The following is a 13,079-nucleotide window of genomic DNA, read 5'->3' as shown; positions in this document are numbered from 1 at the left end:
AATAAAAACATGCAATCAACGAGGCAGAAGAAAGAAAAGCAATTAAAAAAAACTCAATTAAAACATAAAAGACCATAAAAAGCATAAAAGCAAAAACAACAGGCTAACAGAGGACACACAAGAGAAACAAGCACTAAATCAATTTAAGGTGAGAGAAAGGCCACATTTAAACAGGTGAGTCTTCAGTTTACATCCACACATGCAATACATGGCTTGTAGGGAGCTGGAGCTGCAATCCCAGCATGCTTCTGTAAATATTTGGAAGGTACCTAGTTGTCTGTTTCTGTCAGTGTCTCCCTGTATTATCAGATTGTTATTTATTTATTTATGTTACTTTTTTTTGGCTACTTGAGGACAGCAGAACATTTTAAGTTGTTTAGGCAAACATGTTGGCAGATGTCCTACTTAGACATTCACTCATTTTTTTTTGGGTAATCTGATGGGTGCGAGTTCAACATTCACAGTCTCCTTTTTTAACTCTGTTTTTGTCTCCAGACTTCTCATGAGGGATATATATCTTGACTTTGTAGCTGCACACACACACCTCTATGTTTTACCAGCTCTTCACTTACTTTGACTGTCTGTTTAGCACCGGGCAGGCAGTGCAGAGTGGGTGTATTGGAGGTTTGTTTTTTTTCACTGAAAACAGCTGCGTGCTCTTGTTGGAAATGACGCTGAATCAAAACTGTAAAGTTGCGGACCGTGAAACCAAAACAGAGAGCTGAAAGACGCTCTGTAGAGCTGAGAGGGAACTACGACCGATGATCATTCTCTGTGGCTTCTACCCCTTTCCCCTCGTACTTGCACATATAAAAAAAATGGATGAGTGTGGGTTTAGGATGGCTCATTTATGACGACTTGAAACATTTTCTCTTTCGCCCCCCTTCGTCCTCTGCAACCTCACTGTCCCCCACGCTCAAAGAGGGAGCCACCCAGCCCTCTCTGTGCCCGAGCAGGAGGGGACGGGACGGTTTATTTGTGTGACGCGTTGGAACATTCTGACCTGAAGTTCAGCCAAATAAAAGACTCCCCAGGGAGAGGAGGAGGAGGATAGAGGAGGAGAGAGGAGGAGGGGGGCACGGAGAATAAAGGGTTTCAGCAAGAAATAAGAGAGAAAGATAATAAGGAAGGGAAGAGAATGCAAGGGGGGAGGGGGGTCTCTGCAGTGCCGGAGAGATTGGCTATTACCACAGCCCAAAATAGAGAAGTGATCCGAGTTGTCAAAGGCTGAGAGTGAGAGTGAGTGTCTACTTTGAAACCTTGCGTAAATTGTGTAAGAGTTGGGCAAGGATGAGAGAAACAAAAGGGAACTACAAATAGAGAGAGAGAGAGAGAAACTGTTAGATGTGGCAATGAAGTGAGTGAGCCATTAGCTCGTTGATTGTGCGAGCCATCGCCGCTTGGGTGACAACAGGGGGCCAGCAGGAGTGTCCACTAGTAGCCAAAACCACTAAACAGCACTCATCCACTTCAATAAGCCTGCCGTACCGTAGGTGGCGTGGCGGTAATGTTATCCAGAAGCTCTCATGGAGACGGACAATGGCGCTCACTAATTCCATCCGCGATGGTGCTGCATTAACCCCTGAGCGTATGGATTTGTGTTTGCCTTTATTAGATTATGTAGGGGTCGGATACACCAAGTCAAGAGGATTACATGCGAACCGCATCCGTGTGTGTGTGTGTTTTTTGTATACGTTAAACTGGAGGGATTAGTCATGAAACTGTCAAGAGTTACCAAACATTCTAGGAATCCCTTCCTATTTCTCGTGTGTGTCATTTAGAGGAAGTGTAAATCAAAATAGAAGATTGCTTATGTTCTTTATAGTGAGAAAAGGGAAATACATTAAGCAGTAATTTATCTGCTTACTACACACACACATCTTACAGGAGATGAAACCTCTCTTTTTTTTCTCTTTTCCTCTTCCTCCCGCTGTGTGTCAGCTCCTGGCCAAGGACCCCAAGGAGCGGCTGGGTTGCCAGGGTCGCGGGGCCATCGAAGTCAAGCAGCACCCCATCTTCAGAAACATCAACTTCAAACGGCTGGAGGCCAACATGCTGGACCCTCCCTTCAGCCCTGACGTAAGTACACACACACACACACACACACACACACACTGACAGTGTACACGCTGTCCGGATTCACAGCTCGCAGCCTGAAACCTCTGCGAGCTGCGAATCAGCATACAGGAAATACCATTGTCACAAGTAAACAAACACTTCCATTAAAAGCTAGTTATCATGGCGGCCGGTGGGGGGTGGTGGAGAGAAGCAGGCGTGTGATATCCGTGTCGTTGTTTGGGGGGGGGGGGGGGGGGGGGGGGGTTGCTTCCTATAGAAATGAAAGCAAAGCTGCCAATACGGGTAAGCGGAGCTGTGTCAGTGGTGAACAAGCAGACAGCTGTGCTTACACTGGAAAACTCCCAGGTGTGGATATGCGTAACTACAGACTGTAATACAGACTTCCGCCTCCCATGGAAAAAAAAAAAAAAAATGTAGTTCAACCAAACAAAACGCTCCAGGCTTTTATTTCGAGCTGCACCCACGGACTTTTGTTGGCAGAGGGAGTCATTGCGTTTTCAGTGTCATAGATGAGGCTGGGAGAGGGGAGAGCAACCGGCCCCAGAGGTTAAATCAATAGCTGAAAGTAGATAGTGTTATCTGTGTTTTTCTATTTTAGGTAATTCAGGTCAGTAGGGCCACACAGAGGAAAACAGAGCAGCAAAGAGTTGATGTTATTTAAATAAGAATCTGCCTTTATATTTCAGCTTTACTATTTTACCCCTTTCATCCAAGATAATAATAATTTTTACAGCTGGTCCAACCTCTTTCATTTTCACTCACTCTCTTCTCTTTCTTTCTTTCTTTTTTTCCTTCTCTCTCGCTCAGCCTCGAGCCGTGTACTGTAAAGACGTCCTGGACATCGAGCAGTTCTCCACAGTCAAAGGCGTGAACCTTGACCCCACCGACGACGACTTCTACCACAAGTTTGTCACAGGCAGTGTCTCCATCCCGTGGCAGAACGAGGTACTGCATGATGATGTCATCCTCAGACGCAGACAGCGCAGTACACCACTGTTGACACAGAAATATCTATATGAATGAAGACGAACCCCTTACCAAAAAGGCATCAATTTAAATTAAAGATAACTTCTCTTGCCTTCCCGCACAGATGATCGAGATGGAGTGCTTCAAAGAAATCAACGTCTACGAGACTGACGGGACGCTGTGCTCAGATCTGGACGTGAACCGGCCTAACCCTCCACCAAAGAGAGGCTTCTTCTACCGCCTGTTCAGAAGAGAGGCAAGTGCTAGTGCTCCGGCAACTGTCCGAGGGGGTGGGGGCTAAGGTACTTCCTCTCTTCCTTCTTTCCTTTTCTTTTTTTCTTTCTCTCCACCTTCAGGCCTTGTCCAAACTCAACATCTGAGAACTGGAGTTTTTCTAAAATTGCAGGAAATTCCTAGTAATAGTTGATTGGACTAAGGCCTCTTTTTTTAGTTTTATTTCTATTCTCTTGAGTTGAATATTTTTCTCCTCCTTATTACACCTTTTTTTCTTTCTTTTTCCTTGTATATTCTTTCCTGCTGTTGTTTTGTATACCACTTTTTGTTTAAGAGGGTCAAAGCTGGGTTTTGCCGTTGTGGGAAGACCTGATCTGAAGTTTTGCTTTTTCAGATGCAGTGATACATACCACCAAAATGTTTGTCGGGGGTAATACATGTCGCTAACTTTCACTTTTGGCAGCAGGAGCTTGTCGACTAACGCGTAACTTTCGCTATCTTTCATCTGGTGTTTAATGCCGAGACCTTTTAATTTCGTTCGTCCTGTAATTGTTTGTGAGTAATCAAAACATTTTTTATTTTAACTCTGATCTATTAATGTCCAGCTGCCAAAATCCAGATAAGAGAGGCAAGGAGTTATGAGAGCTTTCCTTTTACACTTACACTTGTAATTGAACTCAATACAAATATAAGGCATCATCTTTGTAGTGAAGCTGCAAATAAAATGTTAACTAGCATTACATATCAGATCAGGTTATTAAGAGAGTAGGGTTGGTGCAATAACACAACACAGATCTATTAGTTTTTTCTTATACTACTAATTTAAAATAAAGCATAGTAACCAATTACATCATAATTATAATTGTTCTACCAAACTGACCCTTTTGCTTGAATCGCATGTTCTGTGTTCCCCTATTACTTACCACATGTCAGCTGGTCGGTGCTCACAATAGTGTGTGTGTGTGTGTGTGTGTGTGTGTGTGTGTGTGTGTGTGTGTGTGTGTGTGTGTGTGTGTGTGTAGCTTTAGCTTTACAGCACATACTACTTGTGATGTGGTTAATTCAAGGTTGGCGTTTCCTGTAGATGAAAAAAAATCCAAATCATCTTGAATAGTGCGAGATGGCGCAGCGATGAAAGTTTCTAATAACGCGTCTTCACTTTTGGTTCTTCCCAGGTCTGTTTTAAGAGCGGTTACAGCGACGACGAGATTGAAGAGCCCTCGCGACTTTAAACCACTCCCTCCACCTCCACCTCCACCTGCCTAAACCCCGCCCTCCACCCAACCGACCCCCCCCCTCCACCCCCCCCCCACCCAGCCTTGCCCTCTCAACCCGCCGCTGAACTTCACCACAAACTCCAACCGAGCGCAAATCTTAGGAACTCAGTGAATGTTGACATGTATTTATGAGCTGTATTAAAAGTGTATTATAATTAAAGAAAAAAGTATGAGTTTAAAGATTTTGTACATTTGTACTTGAATTTATGTCTAGATGTATATTTTCACTAAAGGTTGTATTGTACAAAAAGCCATAAAAGTACCACTTGAATGCATACATTACATTTTTATTTCTTTTCTTTTTTTTCTTTTTTTTAAAAAAATTTCTTTTGGAATGAGTATGGATAAATGTGTATTGGGGAGTTTTTTTTAAGAATCACAGTACCAGTTGTCTTTTTTATTTTTCTCAATGTAGCATAAGGCCTTTTTTTATTTTCTTTTTTTTTCTTTTTTTTCTTTTTTAAATATGTGCTGTATGTTTATCATTTTATCATTGATTTGGCCAATGTGACGTGTTGTTAGCACATCAGACCCGCCCGGTCCCAAACAAACCCATAGCCTCTGTACCCCCCCCTCCCTCCCCCTGCCCCCTTCAAGGCTCGGGTAGATCTGATTGAAGCTTGTAGATCCAAATATTAAGGGGAAAAATAAATCCAGTCTAACATTGCTGCATTGCTGAAACCCTTCCCATACGTTTCCACCTTAAACGTCCATCTGCCCTTTTTAACTTTTGATGGAAGGTGACAGAGTTGCTTTAGAGGTGATAATCCATGTCCTTCCAATAGGCAGGTTGGGTGGCAAGTATCAGCAGCGTGGATTCATTTCTGACAATCTTTGAGTCTGCAACATAAGAACCCTTAAAATAAAGGACATATTACAGAGGAGCCTTTTCCATAATACAGTACAAAGCCTGATAATTATCATTAACTAAATGTCTGTCACAATATTCACTCAGACAGATCAATATTGGCGATTCCTCTTAATTCCTCATCCTTATTTTTAATCCTGCTTCTCTTCTGTTGTGCTACCCGGCTTTACCTTGTTTTACCTGATGTGTCCCCCAATTCCGACCCCCTTTCCCTCAAATTATTGCTCTCCATATTTCTTAGTATACCAGAACGCCTGGGACTGGTTTGACTCAGAGATTTGAATTGATTGGAACATGAAGACAGATGATGATGATGATGATGATGATGATGATGATGATGATGATGATAGCAGCACGATATCAGATCTGACCTGCAGCCACCAACGGCTTCATCTAGATAACAAACTACCGTTGCATCAAACTAACTTCCATTGATTCAGCTGTCAGCAGCTATTAGCCTCTCGCCCTGGGTCTCGATACGGCCCGCTTTTGGCCCCTGCGCCTGTTGATCATAGATAGCACGATGCCCGTCGGCCACATATCCTGCTAGTAGACCTCCAGCTATAATCCTGTGGCTTTAGCTGTGTTTGTTCTAGATTTAAAAAAAAAAAAAAAAAGAAAGAAAAGAAAAAAAGAAATCTGTTATCCCGTAATAGCGCCCACCTTTTTACTATTCCATTCAAAATCATTTATGTTGTTCTCTCATAGGAATGACTTGAGATGGTTGCGTGCGTGCGTGCGTGCGTGCGTGCGTGCGTGCGTGTGTGTATGTGTGTATGTATGTATGTGTGTGTGTGTGTGTGTGTGTGTGTGTGTAGACGGTGAGAAACAGGTGGATAGTATTTTATCTCCTGCCTGCAGAATTACCATCATCTGTGTACAGGAACGCTCGACCACTTGCAGAACCACAACTGTTGTGCACTTTTTTTTTTTTTTTTTCTCATAGAGGCCTCCAAGTTAACCAATCGTGGACAAATAGACTTTCTGTGCATTACCCCACCATGTCATCATAAGGACTTAACATGTTCACTATTTGTGTTTGTTCTCGCTGGCATTTCAGAGGCATTTGAAGCCATTTTTGCTTGTGAATTTTTGCTTTTGAGTCAGTCGCTGTTTACTCCCCCCCCATCACCTGTTTTTTTTAATTTTTTTATTTTTTTTTAATGCTGTGAATACCCAATCTGGACATGTTAGCTTCTTTTGTGTATATGATACTGTATGCAGATGCAGCTTTCGTTCAGCCTAATGCATTGAAATAAATTTGATGTGCTATCCAAATTGTGAAGTTAGACATTAAGTTACTGAAAGGGGGTTGGTTCATTTTTCGATTCTACAGATTTTTTTTTTTCCACATCACGAGTTAACAAAACGAAGCAATGTCTGCATTTTGTCAGTACAATAGATCAAAAATCATGTAGGGAGCTGAATGTCAACTCGACTCAAAACTTGCATATATGTGAAATGGTACGCATATATTTCCCCATCTGGTTACTTATTTGGAGAGTTGGCTTGTTTTTCTAGAAATTTTGTCCCCTGTTGCACATTCCATGATCAAAATCAGGAATCAAACGCATCTAGCTGTTGCTGGCTTGTCACTTGAGTTTCTGAGTGTTTTGTTCTTATTTGTTGCTCTCAGGCACATTTTGAAGCTGATTTCTCTTGCCTATGTAGATTTTAGCCTTTTAGCTCTTTAGCCTCAAAAACCTTGTAAATGATGTATTTCTAACATGTAATTAAGCTCTAACACACATTCACTCACTCTCACAGGGAAACCAAACTGTGTTCGCCACCCATGCCTCTGTCATTGTTTGGAGTAACTTTACTCTTCTATCATCCATATAGCAGTAAATAAATTCTGTTTAGTTTCATTGCACTATGGTGTGTTTTGACAATGACTATAGGAAGTGTCTTTAACTTTTTTGCCAATGATACCAAAAGCAACATTGAGTAAATCAAACGTGTTTTGTTATCTGAAGAATTTACTGAGGAAAGACTGACAGCCTTTATTGTATGTGCCAATTACCGAGTTAATTTATGACATCCCACCTTTTTTTCAACCTCTCAATCCTTCCGTCCATTCTGAGAGAAATTCCTTCACATAAAGGAACTTTAAACAGCTCAACAGTTTTGAATGTCCGCACTAAGTGCATTGTAATGCCTGTTTTAAAAAATACATATGTTTTATTACTCAAGCATGTATCGGTTTGTAATACTTCAGGTTCCTTGTATATGTAAATGATGACCTTCTAGTGCCAACATATCTCACTGGTATCTGAGGACAACTTTATAAATGGCAAGGTGACCAGCTGAGCTGGCCCTGTTTGAATACGTAACAAGCATCTCTTCTCTCCTGCCTTCCTCAAAGGTGGTGATGGGGAGTCAGCTCCGCTAAAACTGAGATGACCCTCACCAACAACGTTCAGAAGTGAGAGACCCTCACTTCCTTGATGTCACATAAGTCTAGTTTTGGGATAACCATCGATATATGCCTAGAGATTCTCCTGGGTTTCACATTCTGTCCAGATATGTCAGTGAAGTGACTTTTCAAGGAAGCGAGGAATAACAAATGCTTTACTAGTATTCAAACGGGACCTGGGACTTCTTGATTTTTTTTTTCTTCTTTTTGTATCTGTACAGTCATGTCGTTCAACCACTGCAGTCATTGTTAATTCTTGTACAAGTTGTATCACTGGTTGTTGTACCATATCTGACATTTGTAATTATGAAATAATACACTGCCATTTGTATAAAAAATGTGTGTCCTGACTTATTTGTGTCATATCTTAATGTGTTTGTTTTTCTGTGAATAAATGGGCATAGATGGGAGGAATGAAAAATAGACTTGTGTTGCAAAAATCTGTTATATGCAAGCCACAATATGTAACTTTTGCACTGGTGGCATGAGAGGATATTTAATGCAGGTTTATAAAGACTCTCATTACAATTACTTCACTGACCCCATTATATGGGAATTCACTACAGATCAAAGTGACATATCTTTCTATTGGACAGTTGTCATTTCTTCATTCATTCTCCACCCCTCCTACAATCAGGGTTGGGTAGATTAAATTATTCGTGTGTAGGTGAGAGCCACGTATTTTCTCCTTGATCTGATTCGCAGGAAGCTCTCTGAGCCTATTCTCCCCTTTTCTTTGCAGGATTGATAAAAGCTTCACTATCTCTGATGCACAAATCTGTTTTTTAGTCTGTATTTCACAGGTCCCGTGACAGCAACAACAACAAACAAAAGAGAAAAAAATCTCAGTCACTCATTGGTTCTTTCTCGTGGCAATCACAACCACAGCGCAATCTGATTGGCCGACGACGCACTCCTCCCCCTCTCTCTGTCAAGCTGTCACGTTTGCCACTTCCTGGTGTGATAATAACCGCTGCATCAAAGATGGCTTATCGACCAACATTTTTCTTCACGTAGGAGCAACATTGTGGAAGGATAAGAGATTACCTTGCACCAGAGAAGGCAGAGAGAGCAGGTGGTAGCTGTAGCGAGCGGTGTTAGCCCTCTCGTCGCGCTACGCACCGCTCGCTCTCCAGCTCGCATTGTAAATATTAGCTAAGGCTAGCTTTCTTTCTGTTTGGTTGCTAAAATGGCCACCATGGAGAAACTCATGAAGGCCTTTGAGTCTTTGAAGTCATTCCAGCAGCAGCAGGGACCACCAACCGCCGAGGAGCTTGTCCAGAGGCAGTAAGTGGGCTTTTTTGTCTTAAAGAGCCGCCGGGCTACACAGTTAGCTTAGCTCGGTAGCTAACGGCAGCGCCTCACACGGTTAATAGCTGTGCCTCGAAGCTAATTACGCTAACGTGGAAGCTACCAGCCAGATACTAAGCTTTTATTTTCAACTTCTCTGCTATTTTAGAGCCACTTGTTGCTGCTCAGCGAGGTTTCATCCCTCGGTATTTTCCGAGTGTCCCCTTGGCTTGGCAGAGTTCTAGCTATCACATTTGACTGTAACATAGACGTCTGTTAATTAATGGCCACACACCTGTTTAAAAGGGTTAGGGAGCAATTAAAACGTTCCGTGCATGCTGGTTAATGAGTTGACCTCAGGAGAGCAAATCATATTCACACAGCCTGACTGAATGCAGTTGTTATGGCTTGCACAGAAACGTTCATATTGAGAGCAGACCAGGTGCATTATTGACTGTGGTAGTCCTCCTGCTGGACTGACGTCATTTACGCCTTGTCCATCGCACCTCGTGATCCAACCCTGATCCGTGGGGGTGGGGGGGTCCTGCTGCTATGAGGAGTCAAGCCTGTGTCATTCAAAATAGATGGCAGTGCAGTGATGACCATCTTTTCCACCTTTTCAGATGTATATTTATTACAGGTGCTGTGTTTGGTGAGCAGACTCATCAAACAGCATGACCACTTTATTAAGGCATTCATGTCATAACCCCTTTTGTTATTCATGCAACAGCGATAGCTCTGGGGCAGATGTTAAAACTCAAGACAGACTGAATTCCTTGGGATACACAGTGTTATGATCAATTCTAAAAAAAAAGCTTCCACATTAATAGCTTGCATTGTTGCATTTGACCAAGCTGTAGTGCTTACTGGGTTCACATAAGGAGGTAATCATTCATAATCAATTACGTAGACAGAGGTAACATTGCTATTTCTTTGCTCGTTACATAATGTAAAACAGCAGTCATCAGGTGATTATCATACTCCACATCTTAGGCGATGTTACAGATGTTGTCATGGTGATTATACATGTTTAATTATTCTTGCCTCCCTGTTAGTGGTCTTTAATAACTTGCTGTACTGAGTGCTTTACATTCCACACAATGTGACAGCCTTTATTCTGCTGTCAGTGCTTTGACATGCTTTATCATTAGATGCAGAATAAGTAGGTCTGAAGTCATGCTCTTGTGAGTTCCCGTTTGAGACATAAAATGCATTTGAAATGGATTTTTCTCCCTTTTTAACCAGAGAAAGTTGTTGAATTTGGCTCAAGTTAAAATGTACCGTGTGCTGTGGTGATCTACTCCGTCTTACTAATCTCTTGCAATGAATTTTGAAAAGCTGTGCATTGTTTTATGGGGCGGTACAGACTTCTCATATTAAGTATTCCATCCATTTTACTGTTGGTCTATTAGCAACAGATAATTAAGATCCTGGAATGACTTCCTGCAGTTAGTAAATTTCACAAGGACACCGCCCTAGTCTCTCCTTGCTTGCTTCATATCTTTCTTCTGCACTGTAACGCCTTCCCTCTGTTCCTCATGCTAACTGTTTATCTCTTGCAGGAAAAAGGAACAGGCTACCACAAAGAAGGACAGGGTGACACATTGCCTGACGATCTGTGAAAACATTGTGGCTCAGTCTCTGAGGTAGGCCTTGTTCATTCTATTCTTGTTTGTTTCAGTCAAATCTTACACCTAACAGAGATGAATATTGACCAAAGTTGACTATTTTGCCAAACTGACAGACTGGTCACCATATTTTAAATGTTTATTATTTGGTTTATTTCGGTCCACAATAAGTTTGAATAATTACTAATGAATAATAACCACTATTAACTCTGGTGACCTCTTGACCTTTCATCTAATGATTTCATGACATTAAGATTTTGAACTTGTTTTCACTGGTGCGCATGACATTCAGAGGACAGATCAATGTGAAATTTACTCAGCACATTCAGTAATATTCTTCCCCTCTTCATGAGCTATTTTTGAGTGTTTATTGTCAGCTTGTTCTGCTGAGCAGTGTCACAAAAGAAACTTGTGATTTCTGATCAAATTTAGGTATAAACCTTACAAAAGGTAATGTTCCATAGTTCTAATTATTGGTTGCTTTGCTTTAAGCTTCATTAAGTATCATTGGCAAGATTTTAGTGGGACTTCCCTCTAGTACCAGTGTTTTTTTTGGTTTTGTTTGGCTTTTCAGTCACAGCAGTTCTGAACTAGTCACAATCATAATCATCAATAATTCTCCACAAAGACTCATCCCATCTCTCTAATCTGTGTGTGATGATGTGAGGAGAAAAGCAGGGATTCAGGATAGTTAGTCAGAATCCAGCTGAAGGGAAGAATGACAGTTATGTGGGTGTGTTCATTCAAACCTGCAGTGCAGAACTTTTGTCTCTACTTCTGGCAGTGAGATTAAATAGTTAGATAGTCAAGTTAGTGGAGGGCTTAACTTTATATACAGTGAAATACAGAGAGATTTATGTGGTAGTGATAGGCTTAATCATTGTGTAAACTCATTTAGCAAGAGCTTGAATGTAAAAGATGTTCATTCATATGTAATAGTCCCGCACCCCAGCTTTAAGTGTTTCATGTCTGCTCAGAATGGTTTTATATATGTATAAGAATGTTCTTTTGAAAGTTAAATATGTGTGTAGTTACATTTTTCCTCATTTTCTTCTCTATGGTCCTGGGAACAGAACCTCTCCAGAGTTTCAGAAACTGCTGGGCATCGCCATGGAGATGTTCCTGCTCTGCAGTGACGACAGTGAGTCAGACGTCCGGATGGTAGCCGACGAGTGCCTCAACAAAATCATCAAAGTGAGAAGTGCCCCTGCAAACCTCTGCCAGGCTTCTCTCAGCATTTTTCTCCACCCTTACTTAAACAAAGAGGATCATAAACCACACTCTGGCTGATAGGGAGCTCTGTCTTTAGTGGTGCATTATGTCATTGCGTTTGCAAGAAATCAAAGTCAGATCTGACAAATCTGTATTTTGGCAGTCAACAATTCAGCGTTCCTTTTTACTAAAAAACTAATTAATGTTACCTGTCAGTGTTGATGATTCTTAATCTGTTTCATCTTCAGGCACTGATGGATTCCAACCTGCCTAGACTGCAACTGGAGCTGTACAAAGAAATTAAAAAGGTAATGAGGCGTGTACCCGTATTGTGAGTCATGTTTTGTGTTATGCAATAGATTTTTATCTCACTCACTTATGAATGAGGTATGACTGTCGTTTCATGTAACGTGGGATTTAAAATGCTTGCTGTGTTTCTTGTCAGATATTAGTATGATGGCAGAAGTGTGACACTGGTGTTATTTGTGTATGCGTAGAACGGTGCCTCTCGGAGTCTGAGGGCAGCTTTGTGGAGGTTTGCTGAGCTGGCCCACCTCATCAGACCACAGAAATGCAGGTACACACACACACACACACACACACACACACACACACACACACACACACACACACACACACACACACACACACACACACACACACACGTATCCTGAGAGATAACTTTTCACCTCATTCACATGACAAGTTAAAATTTCATAATCTAACTGCTTCAAACACTCTTCTCTCCTACTTTCCGTTTTGTTGGCATACTTCTATCGTCATCTTCCTACGTCAATACTGCCCCCTCCCCCCCAATCCCCCGGTGAGCCAGGCCCTACCTGGTCAACCTGTTGCCGTGCCTCACCAGAATCACCAAGCGGCAGGAGGAGAGCGTGCAGGAGACGCTGGCTGCAGCGATGCCTAAGATCATGACAGCCTTGGGACACTTTGCTAATGACGGCGAGATCAAGGTAACCACCCACAGGTTTCTAAAGCAGAAGCATTTGAAATGGTGTAGCAGAGTTTGGTGTTTCCTCTTGTTTGTTTGTGCTCCAGTTATTCCTAAATCTTATTGCATATTCCTACTATACTTGTTTTCATTGTTGTCC

The 13,079-nt window shown here is 41.8% G+C and overlaps 2 protein-coding genes across 2 annotated transcripts in view; both read left to right on the top strand.

The window, feature by feature from the left end:
* Positions 1 to 8,245, top strand: part of grk4 (G protein-coupled receptor kinase 4) — a 45,418-nt gene extending 37,173 nt beyond the window's left edge. Inside the window, exons 13-16 of the mRNA XM_062441078.1 lie at positions 1,942 to 2,079; positions 2,887 to 3,024; positions 3,170 to 3,301; positions 4,455 to 8,245. Of these exons, the coding sequence (XP_062297062.1) occupies positions 1,942 to 2,079; positions 2,887 to 3,024; positions 3,170 to 3,301; positions 4,455 to 4,511 (465 nt within the window). The 3' untranslated portion in view covers positions 4,512 to 8,245. The remainder of the gene's footprint in view (positions 1 to 1,941; positions 2,080 to 2,886; positions 3,025 to 3,169; positions 3,302 to 4,454) is intronic.
* A 574-nt stretch (positions 8,246 to 8,819) lies between these two features.
* htt (huntingtin) overlaps positions 8,820 to 13,079 on the top strand; it is a 30,213-nt gene continuing 25,953 nt past the window's right edge. The window contains 6 exon segments of the mRNA XM_062428079.1: positions 8,820 to 9,127; positions 10,693 to 10,776; positions 11,832 to 11,952; positions 12,219 to 12,278; positions 12,468 to 12,547; positions 12,803 to 12,941. Of these exon segments, the coding sequence (XP_062284063.1) occupies positions 9,030 to 9,127; positions 10,693 to 10,776; positions 11,832 to 11,952; positions 12,219 to 12,278; positions 12,468 to 12,547; positions 12,803 to 12,941 (582 nt within the window). The 5' untranslated portion in view covers positions 8,820 to 9,029.

The sequence above is a fragment of the Scomber scombrus genome, chromosome 2 (assembly GCF_963691925.1).
Source record: "Scomber scombrus chromosome 2, fScoSco1.1, whole genome shotgun sequence".
Classification (NCBI taxonomy): Eukaryota; Metazoa; Chordata; class Actinopteri; order Scombriformes; family Scombridae; genus Scomber; species Scomber scombrus.
Note: the sequence above shows the minus strand (reverse complement) of the source record. Positions and strands in the feature narration are given on the sequence as shown.